Source organism: Nerophis ophidion, linkage group LG10, assembly GCF_033978795.1.
Source record: "Nerophis ophidion isolate RoL-2023_Sa linkage group LG10, RoL_Noph_v1.0, whole genome shotgun sequence".
NCBI classification, from domain to species: domain Eukaryota; kingdom Metazoa; phylum Chordata; class Actinopteri; order Syngnathiformes; family Syngnathidae; genus Nerophis; species Nerophis ophidion.
Genome location: NC_084620.1, coordinates 19,471,707 through 19,491,477, shown reverse-complemented (window position 1 = coordinate 19,491,477; position 19,771 = coordinate 19,471,707). Strand labels below are relative to the sequence as shown.

The 19,771-nt window shown below is 38.4% G+C and overlaps 1 protein-coding gene across 2 annotated transcripts in view; it reads left to right on the top strand.

Moving 5' to 3' along the window:
- Nucleotides 1–19,771, top strand: part of kirrel1a (kirre like nephrin family adhesion molecule 1a) — a 64,376-nt gene that overhangs the window by 28,338 nt on the left and 16,267 nt on the right. For both annotated transcript variants that reach the window (XM_061912761.1, XM_061912762.1), the window contains exons 2-8: nucleotides 3,025–3,174; nucleotides 12,549–12,698; nucleotides 16,909–17,066; nucleotides 17,141–17,291; nucleotides 17,409–17,514; nucleotides 18,954–19,102; nucleotides 19,185–19,312. In XM_061912761.1, the coding sequence (XP_061768745.1) occupies nucleotides 3,025–3,174; nucleotides 12,549–12,698; nucleotides 16,909–17,066; nucleotides 17,141–17,291; nucleotides 17,409–17,514; nucleotides 18,954–19,102; nucleotides 19,185–19,312 (992 nt within the window). The remainder of the gene's footprint in view (nucleotides 1–3,024; nucleotides 3,175–12,548; nucleotides 12,699–16,908; nucleotides 17,067–17,140; nucleotides 17,292–17,408; nucleotides 17,515–18,953; nucleotides 19,103–19,184; nucleotides 19,313–19,771) is intronic.

Sequence of the window (19,771 nt, the reverse complement as noted above, 5' to 3'; positions counted from 1 at the left end):
ACCGAAATGTCATTTACTGGGTTGAATATGTAGGTCATTTTTATAATTTACTATGTTTACCAGATCAGATTTCTCCTAAAACCATCTACAATGTTTATTAAAGAGCGTTTGTGACATATTACGTGAAGTAACCCAAATATTCCAAACCAAAATGCAGTTTACAGGGTTGAACATGTAGATTATCTTTATATTCTGCTATAATTAATATCCTAAATGTCTCAAAAAGCTTGTAAGATATAATTTTAAAGAGTTTTTTTGACAAATGTGACAGGAAGTCAATATTCGAGACCAAAATGCATTTAACAGGGTTGAATCTGTTTATTTTTTTTTTACATGTTGCTGCATTTACCATATTTTGCTTTACAAAAAGCTTCTAAAATACAATTTTAAAGAGCTTTTGTGATATACCATGTGGCAAAACTCATATTCCGAATCAAATTGCCATCTACAGGGTTGAGTACATACCTTATTTTTATTCTATATTTGCCATCTTTGATCTCACAAAAAGGTTCCAAAATATACTTTTAAAGAGCTTTCGTGACATATTTTGTGACATAACTCAAACAATCCAAACCAAAATGTCATCTGCTGGGTTGAATATGTGTTGTTTTTTTTTTAAATAATCTGCTATTTTTACCATCTGAGATTCCTCCAAAAGCTTCTAGAAAAAGAGCTTTTGTGACATATTACCAGACAGAACAAACATTTTTCAAACCACAATACAGTTGACATGGTTGAATATGTAGATTATTTTTATTTTGTGCTATAATTTACAGCTTTGATATCACAAAAATCTTCTAAAATATACACTTAAAGAGCTTTTGTGACATATTATGTGACATAACACAAAAATCCTAAACAAAAATGCAGTTCAAAGGGTTTACTATGTACATTATTTTTATACTGTGCTGTATTTACCATCTTACATTTCCCCAACAGCTTCAAAAATATTCTTTAAAAGCAGTGCAGAGCAGAGACAGCACTTCCAATGCATTTGTTTCTAAAAAAATGTTATTACTGCATGCTTTATGCCATCATTTTAACTCTGGTATTCGGCCAGTGTAGCTTTCACATTGAGATCAAGTGAACCAAACTGCATTAGCGTTCACTTCACACCCAGAACCATCTTTAAAATGGTATTGGCCTGCTTGCTTGGTCCACAGCAGGATTCAGTTGATCACGTACACACTTGACCAAATGAAGCATACTGGCAGAGCAAACACAGCAGAGTTTCTTTTAACTGAAGCAAACATGACAAGTGACAACACATTCTCATCTCAGTGCTTCTCAATTATTTTCTGTTTACGCCCTCAAAGAGGAAAAAACACTATCCACCATGACTATAAATGGTATCATTTGTCTAAAAATTGTTATAAGTACACCTCTGCATAACATTGTATCCTTCCATCCATCCATCCATTTTCTACCGCCTATTCCCTTTAAGGGTCGCGGGGGGCGCTGGTGCCTATCTCAGCTCCAATCAGGCGGAAGGCGGATTACACCCTGGACAAATCGCCACCTCATCACAGGGCCAACACAGATAGACAGACAACATTCACACTCACATTCACAAACTAGAGCCAATTTTAGTGCTGCCAATCAACCTATCCCCAGGTGTATGTCTTTGGAGGTGGGAGGAAGCCAGAGTACCCGGAGGGAACCCACACATTCACGGGGAGAACATGCAAACTCCACACAGAAAGATCCCGAGCCCGGGATTGAACCCTGACTACTCAGGACCTTCGTATTGTGAGGCAGACGCACTAAACCCTCTGCCACCGTGAAGCCCTCACATTGTATCCTCATTAACATTAAAGAAAACAAAAAAGAGAGAAATATTGATCAACTTACAACAAAGAATAACATTATTATCATTGTTTTATAGTCTGTAATAGAAAATAAATCCCCCCCCAAAATAAATCCTTAATTTAATATAATTTGGACAGACTTGAACCATTTGATAATGAAAAAATAAAACTATGTAAACTAAATAAATATTAAAAACATTAAAATTGATCAGTATTATTAACTCAGTAGCACAATATATAAAACCCTTTAACCTACATAACCAAAATAAGGGAACTAGTTTTTTTTTTAACAAAAATGAGAAAGTCAGGAAAAAAATGGCAAAAATGAACACGTTTTGCAGTGCACAGCTTTTCGAAACAGGGTGTGAAGCATGATACTGCGTGATACTGATAAACATGTTCTGGCATCGCACCAGGCCTCTAGGGGAGCCTGCCCCACTATTTGAGAAGGACTGCCATAAAGTAACAATAAAACAGCTCTGCAAGCACAATAATACACATAAAAATACAACAATAATTTGACACTGAAGTCATAATGCAGGTGTGCCTAATGTTGTGGCCAGTGAGTGTACAGTGGCAGCACAACAACGAATACAAAGTCATTTAAAAGAGAGTGGCGCATATATACATGACATTAATAATTGCAGTCCGTTACATCCTCCAAAGTAGAGTAGGCAGAAAGGACGAAAATTCAAAGTGAGACGCACATCCTCCCTAATATGGACGTCCTGTCTTGGAGGGACAGCTAATTACAACTTGTCATCATACAGCGAGAGAGACACAATGGCGTCTATTTCTCTTCTCTTTTTCCCCCCCGCTCCATTTTCCACATATGAGGCAGCAGCAGCAGTCTGGTTGATCTGCTGTGGCGAGCACACAATGATGGCCACTGTAGCTTTGGAAGCCTGCGAGATGACTCACAGGGAGGAATGAGCAAGAAGAGTTGGGGGGAGGGAGAGGGGATTCCGCCAGTTTGGAGGAAATACGGAAAAAGGGGATCAGAGTCTTTTTGATCTCCTCTTGACTGTGTGAGCATGATAGGTCTCTTCTCCATCCTCCTCCTCCTCCTGCTAGTCGTCTTCTTCTTCTCCTTCTTCTCTGCTAAAGGCCAAAGGTCACGACATATCTCTGCAGCGCGTGCGGTCAATTAGCCGTAAAATAAAAGCTGACATTTTTAATTGACAACTTACTTCTGTTTTTTGCCTCCCATCCTCAGTGTGGACCGCTAGGTTCTCCCAGGAGCCGGCAGACCAGTCGGTGGTGAGGGGCCAGAGGGTGATCTTGTCCTGTGTGGTCTTCAACTACTCGGGCATTGTTCAGTGGACCAAAGATGGCCTGGCGCTGGGCATAGGCGAGGACCTACGGGGTGAGACCGCGCGCCTCCAACGGCCTTGCTTTTGCAGGCTGCATGCAAATGAGATGTCTCTTTAAACGCCGCTGACGATGATTTGGTGAGATCGTTTGGAATCTGGGGCACTCCGGGGACCTTTATGGCACTCAATCAACATGATACCCCAGACATAAACCTCACACTTTTAGATTGCGTGCATAAAAAGTCAACAAGCAGTCTTACATCTGGCCCACACTCATTTTTTATGGACTTTTGGAAGTCACCCTTGCAAGATCAGATACTGTACTTTTTATTTAACTACCAAAAATAGTAAAAAAAAAAATAGCACTTCTTCTTATTTTAATTTCTAAATCCTCATCCAGAAAGTTTTCATATTGCTTCACTTTTTCAAATTTTTTTTGTCACAACCTTTTTGTCCTCAAAATTCTACACACAATACCCTATACGGACAATGTGAATGTATATATTTCTAAATTTTTGAAAATTTCTTAAAACTTAAGAACTAAAAAAATCAAATGTACATAAGTATTTACAGCCTTTGCTCAATACTAGGTTGATGCACCTTTAGCAGCATTTACGGCCTAACGTCTTTTTAAAGGCCTACTGAAACCCACTACTACGACCACGCAGTCTGATAGTTTATATATCAATGATTAAATATTAACATTGCAACACATGCCAATACGGCCAGTCTAGTTTACTAAATTACAATTTTAAATTTCCCTCGGAGTTTCCTGTTGAAAACGTCGCAAAATGATGACGCGTATGATGACGAGTGTTTGTGACATTATTGTGAAGTGAAGTGAATTATATTTATATAGCGCTTTTTCTCTAGTGACTCAAAGCGCTTCACATAGTGAAACCCAATTGGTTGGAGGGGACATCTTAGCCCAGCACCACTTACGGCTAAAAGTTGTCTCTTTTCGTTGCACAATTACACAGTATTTTGGACATCTGTGTTGCTGAATCTTTTGCAATTTGTTAATAATGGAGAAGTCAAAGAAGAAAGATGGAGGTGGGAAGCTTTTAGCCTTTAGCCACACAAACACACGGTGTTTCCTTGTTTAAAATTCCCGGAGTTGAAGCTTTACAATGGATCAGAGCGGTCAAGCGAACATGGATCCCGACCACATGTCAACCGGCAGTTTTCGGTGAGAAAATTGTGGAAATAAGTCGCCTCTTACCGGAGATCAGCGGAGCCAGCGTCCCCCTCCAGCTGCCTTGACTTCTCTCAGAGACTCTGGCGTCAAAACCCCCGTCGCCACACCCCTCCGACTTTGAGGTACTATTTAAATCACTAAAACACCAGCAACACAACAGGCAGATAAGGGATTTCCCAGAATGATCCTAGTAAATGTGTCTAAAAACATCTGAATCGCTCTCGCTGCAATCGCCTTTGTTTTTTTTTAACTTATTTTTTCTTTTTTTTTTTCTAGGCCTTCACTATAAATTTCCTCATCCACAAATTTTTCATTCTCGCTCAAATTAAAGGGGAAAATGTCGCTTTCTCGGTTTGAATAGCTCTTGCTGCTGGAGGCTCACATTCTAAACAATGTGAGGAGCCCTACAACCAGTGACGTCACGCGCACAACGTCTACTACTTCCGGTAAAGGCAAGGCTTTTTTATTAGCGACCTAAAGTTGCGAACTTTATCGTCGATGTTCTCTACTAAATCCTTTCTGCAAAAATATGGCAATATCGCGAAATGATCAAGTATGACACATAGAATGGATCTGCTATCCCCGTTTAAATATGAAAATCTCATTTCAGTAGGCCTTTAAATATGATGCCACAAGCTTGGCACACTTATCTCTGGGCAGTTTTGCTCATTCATCTTTGCACCACCTCTCAAGCTCCATCAGGTTGGATTGGAAGCTGTGACGATCTGTCATTTCATTTCTGTTTGTGCTTCTTTGTTTTGTGATTACTTCCCATCAATGCTCTTATTTTGTTTCCATTTCCTGCTTGTCCCGCTAAGCACTGTTTTTTCCCTCATTTGCTGTTGTTTCCTATTAACGCGCTCCTCAGTGCTCGAGGATTGCTTTTTGTTTGTTGAACTTACATGCAAGACTGCTTTCTCCTCCGTTTGATCATATTAAACGCATCTTACCTGTTGGTCGCTCTCCTGGTTCCTGCATCTTGGGGTCACCACTACTGCAGTCATGCGAGTTTGTGACAGGAAGCTTTGGTTTTCCTCCAAGATGTCTCTGTCCATTGCTGCATTTTTCTTAGTCTAGTGAGGGGGGTGACCAAGAACCCAATGGTCACTCAGTCAGAACTACAGCATTCCTCTGTGGAGAGAAAAGAACCTTCCAGAATGACAAGCATCTCTGTAGAAATCCACCAATCAGGCCTGTATGGCATCCGATGGAGCAAGAGAGGTGTTGCAACGAGGAATGGGCAAAACTACCCAAAGATAGGTCCGCCAAGCTTGTGGTATCTTATTCAAACATACTTGAGGCTGTGATTGCTGCCTAAGGTGCATCAACAAAATATTGAGAAAAAGCTGTGAATACTTATGTACGTTTGTTTGATTGCTGTCTGTCTACTTTTAGTCTCGGGTAAGCACAAACATGAATGAATATTATTTTCGGAGCAGCAGCACAGTGATCAAAGTAGTTAAAAGTAATAATAAGCTCGTTTTTTCGGGGAAACCTGCTTATGAAATGAGGCTGGGCACCCTCACTCCACCTCGAACACATGAGAGATTAAAGCCGCACATTTTGTGCAATTTGAATGGAGGACAATAGGCCTTAAAGGAAAAAAACACTTATTTTTTTAAATTTTGCATATCGCTCACAATCTTTATGAAAGACATAACGATGGGTGTTTTTTTTTTATGCATTGTAAATATTAAATACATTTAATCAAAAGTCTGCTTATAATGCAGCCCATTGGAGCCGTTCAGTCCTGCCTATAGAGCCCCTAAAAAACATCCAAACACCTCCATTAGGGTTTTTTATACATGATGTAAGTATATATGTACTGTAGTAACCGGCACGTTTATAATAACATTTAATAGTTTCGTATTTTGATCATTTTTAGCATACGCAGCAGCGCATTAACTTGAAAAATGCATCATAACATTTCCCTTTTTTTTTTTTCTTTCTTTACCCCAAAAGGGACTGACAGTAGGAAATGGATGGATGAATGAATGATTATTGTTTACTGCACACTTATTGTGCAATGTCTGCTGTCATTAGGATGCTGACTGCTGGGTTGTTCATATATTCTTATTTAGGTGAAAAATGTCTCATATTCATTGCGAAGGAACAGGGGGGGGGGGGGGGGCAGGGAATCCAGCGCTTTTTGTGTCATCCTCACCAGTTCCAGGTCCTAAATGGCTGTCAACATGTCCCAACTTGTCGGATTATGTCAACAGCCACCTTCTGTCTAGGTGAGATGCAGGATTTATGATCTTGAAGGCAGCAAGGAAGCGAGGAAGCAGCTGACTACTCGATGTCAGCATAGGGACACAGGAAATGATCACATCGCCGATATAAATAGTTTGTCTGCGTTAGCGCTTATAATAACAATATCACTAATACTTGGTTAATATTCAAGTCACGAAATGTAAATCAATCAATCAATCAATCAATGTTTACTTATATAGCCCTAAATCACTAGTGTCTCAAAGGGCTGCACAAACCACCACGACATCCTCGGTAGGCCCACATAAGGGCAAGGAAAACTCACACCCAGTGGGACATCGGTGACAATGACCCAGTGGGACGTCGGTGACAATAATGACTATGAGAACCTTAGAGAGGAGGAAAGCAATGGATGTCGAGCGGGTCTAACATGATACTGTGAAAGTTCAATCCACAATGGATCCAACACAGTCACGAGAGTCCAGTCCAAAGCGGATCCAACACAGCAGCGAGAGTCCAGTTCACAGCGGAGCCAGCAGGAAACCATCCCAAGCGGAGGCGGATCAGCAGCGCAGAGATGTCCCCAGCCGATACACAGGCAAGCAGTACATGGCCACCGGATCGGACCGGACCCCCTCCACAGGGGAGAGTGGGACATAGAAGAAAAAGAAAAGAAACAGCAGATCAACTGGTCTAAAAAGGGAGTCTATTTAAAGGCTAGAGTATACAAATGAGTTTTAAGGTGAGACTTAAATGCTTCTACTGAGGTGGCATCTCGAACTGTTACCTGGAGGGCATTCCAGAGTACTGGAGCCCGAACGGAAAACGGAGTTTTGTTGGTGGTTTTGAATGATTATTTATTTGGAATTTATGGGCGAAAGAGGACTTCCCATTGGCTTAGCTGTAAGCAGACTTTTATTTACCTTTATTTAATATTTAAATTTAATAATAATTACAAATGTAAAAAAATCTCTCTGTCGTTATGTCTTTCATAACGTTTGCGAACGATACGCAAAAGAAAAAAAAGTGCATTGCATTTCCCCTTTAACAAACTTTGCATTCTGAAATACTTTGGCAAATAAAGTGACACCGTTAACAAGATATATACAAGTTTGACTTTGACAATGACGGCAGCTTACGCAACTCTCTTGTCCATTGGGCGTGCTCATATGGATGAATTCCTCCAATTTAAATATTTTTTTTGGTGTAGCGAGCCTTAGGAATAGTGTACAGTCTATCTCGGTGCGGTCCATTGATTTTTTTTATTTAGTACAATCCATTTCAATCCAGTTTGTTGCTCTCTCTCTAACATTACCGCGGCTACAGTACAGCCATGTAAACAAAACCTACGTCCAGCAAATATGGTTACCTTGCATCCACAATGCATTGTGAAATAACCTGCCCTTTCCAGCCCTATAAAAATACAAATACGGATATTGCCGAGGAGCAGCTATAGCTTGAAAACCTTCTTCAGTTGTTAAAGTCTCCCAATTGAGAACACTTGGCCTACCCGATAAAATATGGAAACCAGACAAAGTGGATTAGTGTTAACAGTTAGTTTGTGTCAATTCACTAAATAAGTTCTGAAATAGTTTGGCTGTAGTAAATAAGCGTCCTCCAGCCCATTGTAACACCTTAACCCCATTTTGTTCGGTTTTTGAAAAGTCAACACTAAAACACCTTGATTATGCAATCGGAAACCAGATCTCTCAAGGGGGATGTGTGCAGCAGGACAGGCGCCAGTCTCAGGGGGCGGTAAAAAACCCGGAAACAGATACCTTCCATCCATCCATTTTCTACCGCTTATTCCCTTTGGGGTGGCGGGGTGCGCTGGTACCTATCTCAGCTACAATCGGGCGGAAGGTGGGGTACACCCTGGACAAGTCGCCCCCTCATCGCAGGGCCAACACAGATACACAACATTCAGACTCACATTCACACACTAGGGCCAATTTAGTGTTGCCAATCAACCTATCCCCAGGAAGCAGATACCATTCAATAAAAATGTAGCAACAATTGTATTGAAGCGGGGGACTGTTTATTTGCTTCACAAATTAAAAAAGAACAAAACATTTTGAAGTGCATAAAACAATAAACCGAGATTTATTTAAGAAGGTAGCTAAGGAAAGGTAGAATGCCGGCTTAATTCAGTCTCCCGGACAAAATACGAATGAGATAAAATAGAATGAAGCAGGTATATTAAAGGCGAATAATAAAGCGTACACACATTTCTCCACGTTGCATTTGTGCAACTGATTCACTTTCTGCACAACTGGCTATATAGTCCAGAGTAATCAAAACCTTCCTCTGGATATGTGTTGGAAACCGCATATTGAATACATAAAGGGAAAAATATCCAAATCTATTGCTATTCTTTATAAAGTAAGACACCTGCTGAATAAGAAATGCCTGCATAGGTTGTATTTTTCTTTTATTTTTCCATATTTCACGTATTGTGTTGAAATTTGGGGAAATGCTCATAAAATAAACATAGACTCAATAATACAACTTCAAAAAAGGGTCATTAGAATAATACACAAAGTGTGCTACTATGAACATACCAATCCATTATTTATAAGTTCAAATGTATTAAAATTTTCAGACATTGTGTTTTTAAAAACATTGGAAATTATGTTTCGAGTAAAGAACAGCCTTCCAGCTTGTATTCTTAGGCTATTTCATTTAAGAGGAGAAAACTATAATTTACGGGAGATATTGATTTTTGAAATAGGTAAAGCGAGAACGAATATAAAATACAAATGTATTTCAGTTTTAGGAGTTAAATGGTGGAACAAGCTCAGTGATGAGCTGAAGACATGCTCTTCTTTGGTAAGGTTTAAGAAAACCTTGAAAGGTGAAATAATTGAAAATTATAAAATATAGTAACAATTACTTTCATCCCATTGAATTTTTTTTTTTTTTTTAGCTTTGATGTTCCAGGCAATCTAATTTTCAGTGAAAATATAGGATAGGCAAATATAAGCTTTGGCTTCAGCCTATTCCTTTTCGGTCATTTTTTTCTTTTTTTGTGTGTGTAAATGTGTATGATTGTTTACGTATAACCTGTACTGTAAAACTGATCACACAAAATGGTTGATTGATTTGATTGATTATATGACCGAAATAAACTTATATTATTCATATCATTCATATATGTCTCCTTCCATCAGCCTTTTGGATGAACTTTGAGACATTCAAAAGTTTTGAGTCTATGATTTTCATTTGAAAAACAACTATTTTCATTACATCCTCCCTGCATCTGCCCAGAGATATTCTTGGTAGAATGTCATGTTCGTAGCGCAATCAAAGATCATTTATTGATGCTGTCTGCTATTTAACATCAGACTAGCCATTAGAGACGTGATATGTGTAATATGTGCCAACATTACAGCGGACATTAGTTAAAACAAGTTTTTTCTTTTTTTTAAACCTTTATTTATAATATGAACGTTTACTTACAATTAAGTAATAATAATAATCAAAACAAGTACAAAAACAGTACAAAACCGTGCCAGGGGGCTGTAAACTCAATAAAGCAACTAAAGTAGAATGTAAAATATTTATATGTAGCAATGTGTAAAGCCATAGGCTCACACAAGTTCCGTAAATAGTCCACATTTGGAGCACAGCATCATAGTTTTACCAACTTTTAGGTTCTTAGAGGTAGAAAGTGTTTTAAAGTAGAGTTCAATTTTTTTTTTAAAGGCACAAAAAACAGGTCGGGTATTGAGAAAATTACATTTATGAATATACAACTTTGGCAATAGTATAATGAGGTTGCAAAGGTAAAATTCCTTTTTTCACGTTTGTTCTCATACTGTGTAAATCCAAATAGCACATCTTTAAAACAAAGCACACATTTGACATGAATATTGTCCAAGATAAAACGACAGATGCCCTGTTGTAGTGATCGAGTGCTTTCACAAGTCCAAAACAGTCTGTAGAAGCATGTTACATAAGGTGCAGGTAACATCAATGTACTTTTTGTATCTAAACATCACAGTCTTTACAGGGTAATAACGATGAATGATTTTGAAAGAAATCTCTTTGACTTTGTTTGCAAGTAAATACCTGTTAGGTATTAAGTTGAAAAACTGATTCGGGTGTTACTATTTAGTGGTTGATTGTACAGAATAAGTACTGAGCAGTGCAATCTACTAATAAAAGTCTCAATCAATTAGGGAAAGGCCTCGTTTTGACCCAGCAGATGTCCTTCACAACATATTTCCAGAGCGCAATAACATTGGAGACAGACACACAATCATTTTGGAATAAGCTACGGATTTTTCTGTTATTTTTTTTCCCTGATTAAAACAAAGTCAAAGTCAAGTGGAAGTTAAAACAAAAGCAATATCGGCCCATTAGTTTTTAGTAGAAGAAGGGAAAGTGAACGTTGTGATGCATCTGTGTATTTAATGTGCCGACATATGCATAATTGGGTCAAAATATGTAAATATTACATGTTATTATGAATGTTACTAGATACTACATATATATTTACACTGTGTATACAAAACATTAAATGAGGTTTTTGGAAGTTTTTTAGAAGGAATTATAGGTGGAATACAGCGACTCTCTTTGACTCCATTTTTAGCTGACTTTTGTTAGTATTTATTTATGAGTTAATAAAAAAAAACATTGTGTTATTGTCTTACACAAGGATTGTGAATGATACACATACCCGGCCGCTCACTCTTAAAGACAACAGATGATTAGATTAACACGTACCACCTTTGACATCTAATCACCTGCCAGCTGTGTCTCGCTGTCAGCACAAACCCCGCCCCCGCCCGATAGCGCTCGTCCTCAGCACCACGGACATAGGCAGTGACGTTTTTTTTTTTTTTTTTTAAAGGTTTATTTATAAATTTCAACAATTACAAACAGTAAGACAAACAACAATATACAACATTATAAAACATTATGAAAACAGTACAACACAGCGCCAGAGGGTTGTAAGTTCAAAATAATAAAAAAAGAATACAAACATATATATATAAATAATAAACAAAATGCAAAGCCATAGGCTTATTCAGATTCATCAAACAACTTAAATTTGGAACACAGCATCATCGTTTTCACAGCTTTTTTGTTGTTAGAGGTAGAGAGGGTTTTAATGTAAAGTTCCAGATCTTTTTTAAAGGCACAAAAGATAGGACGGGTATTAAGAAACTTACATTTATGAATATAAAACTTAGCTAATAAAATAATGAGGTTGCAAAGGTGGCAGTGACGTTTACTCCTACAGACAGCATCTGCAAATGACGTGGGGGATGTCATCGGTCAACCGGAAAAGGAATTAATTTTACTGCGCTAAAAGGAAATAGCGCTCCCAGTGTACAGGAGGCAAATGGAGTATAAGAAGCGCAGAGATGCTAATGCAGGACGTGTTTAGGTGCAGCGCAAAGTGTCGATTAAATGTGCTGTTGCAGAGCTAAGCACACGTTACTCCCCCCAACCCCCACTGTCGTAATTTGTGCACACAACAGACTTCTGTTTGTGTGCCTCGCTCTGAGCTTTTCATACGCTGTCTTGCGCTCCACATTTAACATGCAAATGCATGTATAAATGTGGCGCGAGCACAAGCAAGGACGCGCAAGGTTAGGAGGAGAGCAACAGTGATGCCCAGCTCTTCTTTACTCTCGCGCGCCGCCTCCGTCTGAGTGGCAAAGTGTGTGTGTGTGTGTGTGTGTGTGTGTGTGTGTGTGTGTGTGTGTGTGCACCACGGGATGGAGTCTACCGGACTGCTCCAAAAAAAACCTAAAAACTAAAAAAAACTTCTGTCATGACAGCTTTTCTGCTGGTGACAGAGCGTGTAAATGCCACCTCATGGCCAGAATGTGCAGCAGTGGCACAGCTGGCGGATATGGGAGGGAGCGCGTCGGGGGGATGGATGTGTGCTTGATTTTAGCCGTGCAAACATTTAAAAAGCAGGCTTCGTTTAGCCAAAAAAAGGTGATATGCAATGCAAGATTCCATACTGAATGATATTACAAGTTAACATCTGTGCTGTCCCAGCTTGGCCCAGGTACCGAGTGCTGCGAGTCCAGGAGCTGGGCCAGTACAACCTGGAGATCCTGTCAGCTGACCTGTCTGATGACTCCTTGTACGAGTGCCAGGCCCCCGATGCCGCCCTAAGATCCAGGAGGGCCAAGCTCACCGTCCTCAGTAGGCTTTTCTTGACTTTGTACCGTTACATACATGCATATACATACATATACTTGATTTATGCAAGGTTCTCCGTACTTTTGTACGTCACCCAATGCCTAATACAGTCACAAATAAAATCTTTAATTAAGACTAAAGCTTTCAAATGTCAAATTTTATCAGATGAATCACACTATTGAATTTGGGCTAATCATGATTAATTATTCTCAGGTTGTTACTTCCTTACATGATTTGAAATAACTCAAAATGTACACCAATATTTGGACACAAATAGAATTTCGTGTCATACAGCAGGGGTCACCACAGGGTGCCCGCGGGCACCAGGTAGCCCGTAAGGACCAGATGAGAAGCCTGCTGGCCTGTTCTAAAAATAGCTCAAATAGCAGCACTTACCAGTGAGCTGCCTCTATTTTTTAAATTGTATTTATTTACTAGCAAGCTGGTCTTGCTTTGCTCGACATTTTTAATTCTAAGAGAGACAAAACTCAAATAGAATTTGAAAATCCAAGTAAATATTTTAAAGACTTGGTCTTCACTTGTTTAAATGAATTTCTTTTTTTTTTTTACTTTGCTTCTTATAACTTTCAGAAAGACGATTTTAGAGAAAAAAACACAACCTCAAAAAGGATTTTAGGATTTTTAAACACATATACCTTTTTACCTTTTAAATTCCTTCCTCTTCTTTCCTGACAACTTAAATCAATGTTCAAGTATTTTTTTTTAATATTACTGTACAAAATAATAAATACATCTTAATTCAACTCTTCATTTAAGCTTCTGTTTTTTCGACGAAGAATATTTTTGAAATATTTATTCAAACTTATTATGATTAAAATTCAAAAAAATATTCTGGCAAATCTAGAAAATCTGTAGAATCAAATTTAAATCTTATTTCAAAGTATTTTGAATATCTTTTAACATTTTTGTTCTGGAAAATCTAGAAGAAATAATGATTTGTCTTTGTTAGAAATATAGCTCGGTCCAATTTTTTATATATTCTAACAAAGTGCAGATTGGATTTTAACCTATTTAAAACACATCATAAAAATTCTAAAATTAATCTTAATCAGGAAAAATTACTATAGATGTTCTATATATTAGTTTTGTAATTTTTTTAAAAAAAGATTCGAATTAGCTAGTTTTTCTCTTCATTTTTTTCGGTGGAATTTTGAATTTTAAAGAGTCGAAATTGAAGATAAACTATGTTTCAAAATTAAATTTTCATTTTTTTTGTGTTTTCTACCCTTTTAAACCGTTCAATTAAGTGTTTTTTCCATCATTTATTCTCTACAAAAAAACTTCCATAAAAGGAAAAAAAATGTATGACGGAATGACAGACAGAAATACTCATTTTTTTATATATACAGTATAGATTTATTTATTAAAGGTAAATTGAGCAAATTGCCTATTTCTGGCAATTTATTTAGGTGTGTATCAAACGGGTAGCCCTTCGCATTAATCAGTACCCAAGAATAGCTCTTGGTTTCGAAAAGGTTGGTGACCCCTGTCATACAGCAACACTTAAACAAATGTTGTACATTTATGCACAACATTTGTTTGCTCAAAACTTGATAGCTGCTTTATATGAAGTCCTGTGGTGCTTTTTTTAAGTGAGTCTCCTCACTCATCTTTGCAAAAACTGGTGTATTCATTGACCTGAACACTGGCCGTATGACAACCCACGCCACCTTTCAGGTAACCACACACGAGTGAAGTAAAGGAGCATATGTGCGGTCAAAGTATAAACTGTGTGATTAATCTGTGTATATTCGTAATCAATGTGGTGTTTTTTTGTGATTGTTTGACTTATTTGACTTGTTATTTTTGACATCCCTCATTAAAGCACAAGTAATATATTTATTGTAGTCCTCTATACTGAGTGCCACATACTGAAAAACCAAAACCACTTTGGCATATTTTTTATTTTTTAAAAAGGCTTAAAAAATGTTATGTACTGCAGTGACACTTAAACGGTGCTCACAGGCTCCATCTAGTGGCACGGCTGGATTAAAGTCTGGTGTTTTATGTTCTTACAGTGTGTAATCTTAAAGTGGCCAAACATATTAAATCCATCCATCCATCCATTTTCTACCGCTTATTCCCTTTTGGGGTCGCGGAGAAGCGCTGGCGCCTATCTCAGCTACAATCGGGCGGAAGGCGGGATACACCCTGGACAAGTACACTTGTTAAATATAATCACTGACTTGTTTTTAATGATTACTCAGGCCTACTTGTCCCTGAAGTGGTACTTGGTGAAAAAAGTTTATGAATCGCTGATGTACAGTACGCATCTAAAATAGGGCCGTCAAAAATAACAAGTTCTTGTGATTAATCATAAAAAAATATCGCATTAATCATATATATATGTAAATGTGATTAATTACACAATTTATTTTACCATAAACGTGGATGCTTAACCGAAACGCGGGGTGGGTTGCAATACACTAAATGATCAGTCAATGCATACGTCAGCCTAAAGATGAATGAGAAGACTCCGAATGGTGTGTTCACTGGAAACTTTTCCTTCAAAATAAACCCTTGACACAACTTTAGATTCACCTGTTAGCAAGCTTCAAGCAAATAAATGACGTGTAATCTATTTAAATAATATTCCTGGATGATGATTGCATTTTTGTCCAAAAGTTGGTGTCTTTTTTAAGGTAAGTTAAATTTTACACGCAAGTAATAACCTGTGATTAATCATGATCAATCCAAATTCAAATGTATGAATAAATGTGTGGTTGGGAGGTCGGGGTGGGAGGTGTACACCTCATTATGTGGCCAACAAAACTTTGTGTTTTTTTCTCTCTTTACATTGTTTCTTTTACCCTATTTTAGATTTTTTTTGTAGTTCTATATTACTTCTTCAATGTGCCGAGGGCCAATATAAAAAGAGTTGCGGTCCACAAATGGCCCCTGGGATGCATTTTGCACTACTGCTTTATATAGTACAGGAGCACTGTTGTTTTTAGGAACATTCTAAAAAATGTTAGTCTATACTAGTCAAATAATCCTGCCATACACGTGTAATAAAAATAATAATAATAAGAATAATGTTAATATTAACGCATTTGATATATATTGCACATTATATTTTTTTATGGATCTCAGTGCTACCACAGAGTAAAGATGAGACAAAAAAATGTGATTTAAAAACTAATAGTCAAAATTAATTTAAAGCAACATTAATAGAAGTTATAAATAAAGAAAAACATGTTCGAGACCAAAAATCACTCCCTATTCTTTACTGCTCGCTATCTGAGTTATTGTGCAGAAATAGGGGGAAATAACTACAAAAGTCCACTTCATTCATTAACCGTGTTACAAAAAATATCAGTTAGAATAATACATAATATTGGATAAAGAAAACATTCATACCCTTTGTTCATTGAATCAAAAATACTAAAATTCCAGGACATAGTGAATTTGCAAACAGCTAAAATTATGCACAAAGCAAACTACAATCTGCTACCCAAGAATATACAACAATTCTTCTCAACAAGAGGAGAAATGTAATCTTAGAGAAAAGTGTTCTTTAAAACATTTGTATGCATGTACAACATTTCAGACCTTCAGTATATCAGTATGTGGAATTAAATTATGGAATAGATTAAGCAAATAAATTAAACAATGTACTAATATAATCCACTTCAAGAAACTCTTCAAACTTAAAGTGTTTACAAAGTACAAAGAAGAAGAACCCTGAACAACATTCTGTATTTATTTCATCCATCCATTTATTTTTTAGATAATCATATTTATTTCACCATATGAAATATAACTAACTTCACTACTATTATTTATTTATTCATTTATTTTTAATTTTAATTTACTGCTGCTTTTCGAACATGTTAAATAGAAAAACTGGAGATTGTGATGTATCATGTTGTATGCATGCATGTTCCTAATAAAGACAAACTCAAACTCAAACCTGCAGGGACTTTTTAGCAAAATACTTTTCCAAAAAGATATTGTTTTTTAAGTTAAGTGTCTATATGCTTAATGATACATTTTTCTTGATCCTTATATAATATATGCACAGAATTTATGATCCAGATTGACGATAATTACTTTGCTCATATGGTGTCAATCCAGAGACAGATTGCACTTGTTTTTGTGTCATTATATTATTTATGTTCTGCTCCTATTCCATCCAGGCCAATTTTAAAATCTGAACAGCTTCATGTTGGTTCTTTCATCCTCTCTGCAGTCCCCCCAGACGACCCGGTTATCGACGGCGGTCCGGAGGTTCTCCTCAACGCTGGGGAGTCCTACAACCTCAGCTGTGTGTCTCGAGGCGCCAAGCCGCCTTCCATGATCGAATGGCTTAAAGACGGCCTACCTGTGGACGGGGCCGTTAGCGGCACTGTGAGTCCTTTAAAAAAAAAGTCAGCACAGTGTTCACAGTGTTCAACCTTTGCCCTGACGTGTGGTCGCTTTAGGAGGTTCTTCCAGACCGCAAGCGAGTGACCACGCGCAGCTTCCTGCCCATCCATCCCATCGACACGGACACGGGCAGGAACTACAGCTGCGTGGCCTCCAACCTGGCAGCGCCTGCGGGCAGGACCACAACAGTCACCCTCAACGTGCACCGTAAGCACACCAACCCCGTCAGCAGAAAAGCAAAACACTTTGCCGCAGCTCGTTTGGAGTCAAAAAGAGGGCGCACACGTTTTGGAAGTGTCTTATTTTGTGAACTTTTTTTCCCAGATCCACCAACTGTGACCTTGTCCATTGAGCCTCGCTCTGTCCTGGAGGGTGACAGGGTCACCTTCACCTGCCAGGCCCACGCTAACCCCCCTATTATGGGCTACAGGTCAGCACAGCGCTTATATTGGAATGTGTTTAAAATTCTAATACATTAAGACTACAGTATGTTAAAAACTCATCCATTTAATAATGTGTGTAATTTAGTTAAAATCAATTTTCTACATTCATTGATCAGAACAAACTTAAAGTCGATCAAACTGAATGGTTTAGGGAGGAATGGACAAGAGCGTCCCGGTGTGGCTTGTGTTTGTTGATTTGTAATTGTGTGTATTACATGTTGCTAGTTGAGTAAGTGTTTTCTCTCGATGCCCTCGTAGTGAAGCAGGTTGCACTATTAGATCACTAATGTATGGCGGCGAACAGGGACAAAAAACACACAATCACATTAAAAGACACACACAAGCATAGGAAAAATACAGTAAAAATACTGCAATCACATAACTGCATGCATGAGTGGAATGCTGCAAATTGAAGTGATATCTGTTACGGTTGTACATGGGGAAGAAGACGGCACAGACAACAGGGGCGTCGTTTAACTCTATATTTATTTAAATACAATATTTATTCATGTCTTTGTTGAACACATGTTCGTAAAAATTGGTCGCCTCATACTGCTGTAAATTATTACGTCTTTTAACAATTGGCCCAAGTGACCCCGAAAGGGACAAACGGTAGGAAATGAATGGATGGATGGGATGGATATCTTTAAAGAGGGATATTCCTCCGGTCTGGTGCCCCCTGTTAGCACGGCTCATGTATTTTTTTGTACTGTAAACTTCCAGCATTTTTGTGGGGAAATTGCAGCATTTATATTAGGGGTTTCCAAAGTGTGACTCAGGGGACATTTTGGCTCGCAGCTCTTTTTTTTTTTTTATTGGCGCACAACACATTCTAAAGACAAAAAATAAACATGATGGAAAAAAACTAAGAAAAAAAGTAAACCGGCAGAGTTCCTCTCACAAATGGGACATGAATGGCCGAAGACTTTTGCATCTTATTGTAAAAATATATATCTCAAAGGGGTTTGATTGAAGAAGGCATGTTCATTTTAGAGCAGGGGTTCTTAGTCTTTTTGACATTAGTTAAGTTAAGTTAAAGTACCAATGATTGTCACACACACACTAGGTGGTGTGAAATTTGTCCTCTGCATTTGACCCATCCCCTTGATCACCCCCTGGGAAGTGAGGGGAGCAGTGGGCAGCAGCGGTGCCGCGCCCGGGAATCATTTATGGTGATATAACCCCCAATTCCAACCCTTAATGCTGAGTGCCAAGCAGGGTGGTAATGGGTCCCATTTTTATAGTATTTGGTATGACTCGGCCGGGATTTAAACTCACGACCTACCGATCTCAGAGCGGACACTCTAACCACTAGGCCACTGAGTGCACTTACCCACAATATTAGGCACACCTGCACAATTCAGAGGATGGAAAAAAATGCTGAAACCTTGTGTTGGCTAACAACCGACTCTCTTCCCCCCAATAGGTGGGCCAAGGGAGGTGTGATTCTCCAAGGTGCCAGAGAGAGCGTGTTCACCACCAAGGCTGACCACTCCTTCTTCACCGAGCCCGTCTCCTGCCAGGTGTCCAATGCCGTGGGAAAGACCAACGTCAGCATCTTGGTGGATGTTCAATGTGAGTGCCGCCCTGCCTCCAAGCGGTCCAGTCATGGTCGCTCCATCCTGTGTTTTTACTCTTTCTTTTCGATGTCCTCCAGTCGGCCCTATTCTCTTGGTGGAGCCTCAGCCCAAAACGGTGGACGTGGACTCGGACGTCACCCTCAACTGCAAATGGGCCGGAAACCCCCCACTCACACTCACATGGTTCAAGAAAGGTTCTAACAGGGTGAGGACAAAGTGTCTTCTAATTGATTTATGCGTGCACAGAAGATGTATTTATATTAAGGCTGTGGAATATAACAAGTTAACTTGTGTGATTAATCACACACAAAAAAAAAATGCAATAATCATATGTGTATGTAGATTAATCACTGAATTTATTTGACCTTAACAACGGACAGTTTCCTAAAATGCGGGTATGGGTTGTTATACGGTCAGTGTTTAGGTTAATGCATATGTGCAAAGATGAGTGAGGAGACACAGGTGTGTTCGCTGGAAAATTTCCTTATAAAATACACCCTAACTGGACACTAGATACAAATTGTTATCAAGTTTTAAAGCAATATTCGTAGTGTATTCAAGAAGCCTCAAACATTTTTCTTTAAAATCCTGGCTGATGTTCTGAAAATATATTTGCATTTGTGTCCAAATATTTGGATCTTTTTTCAGTAAATTAAAATCAAGC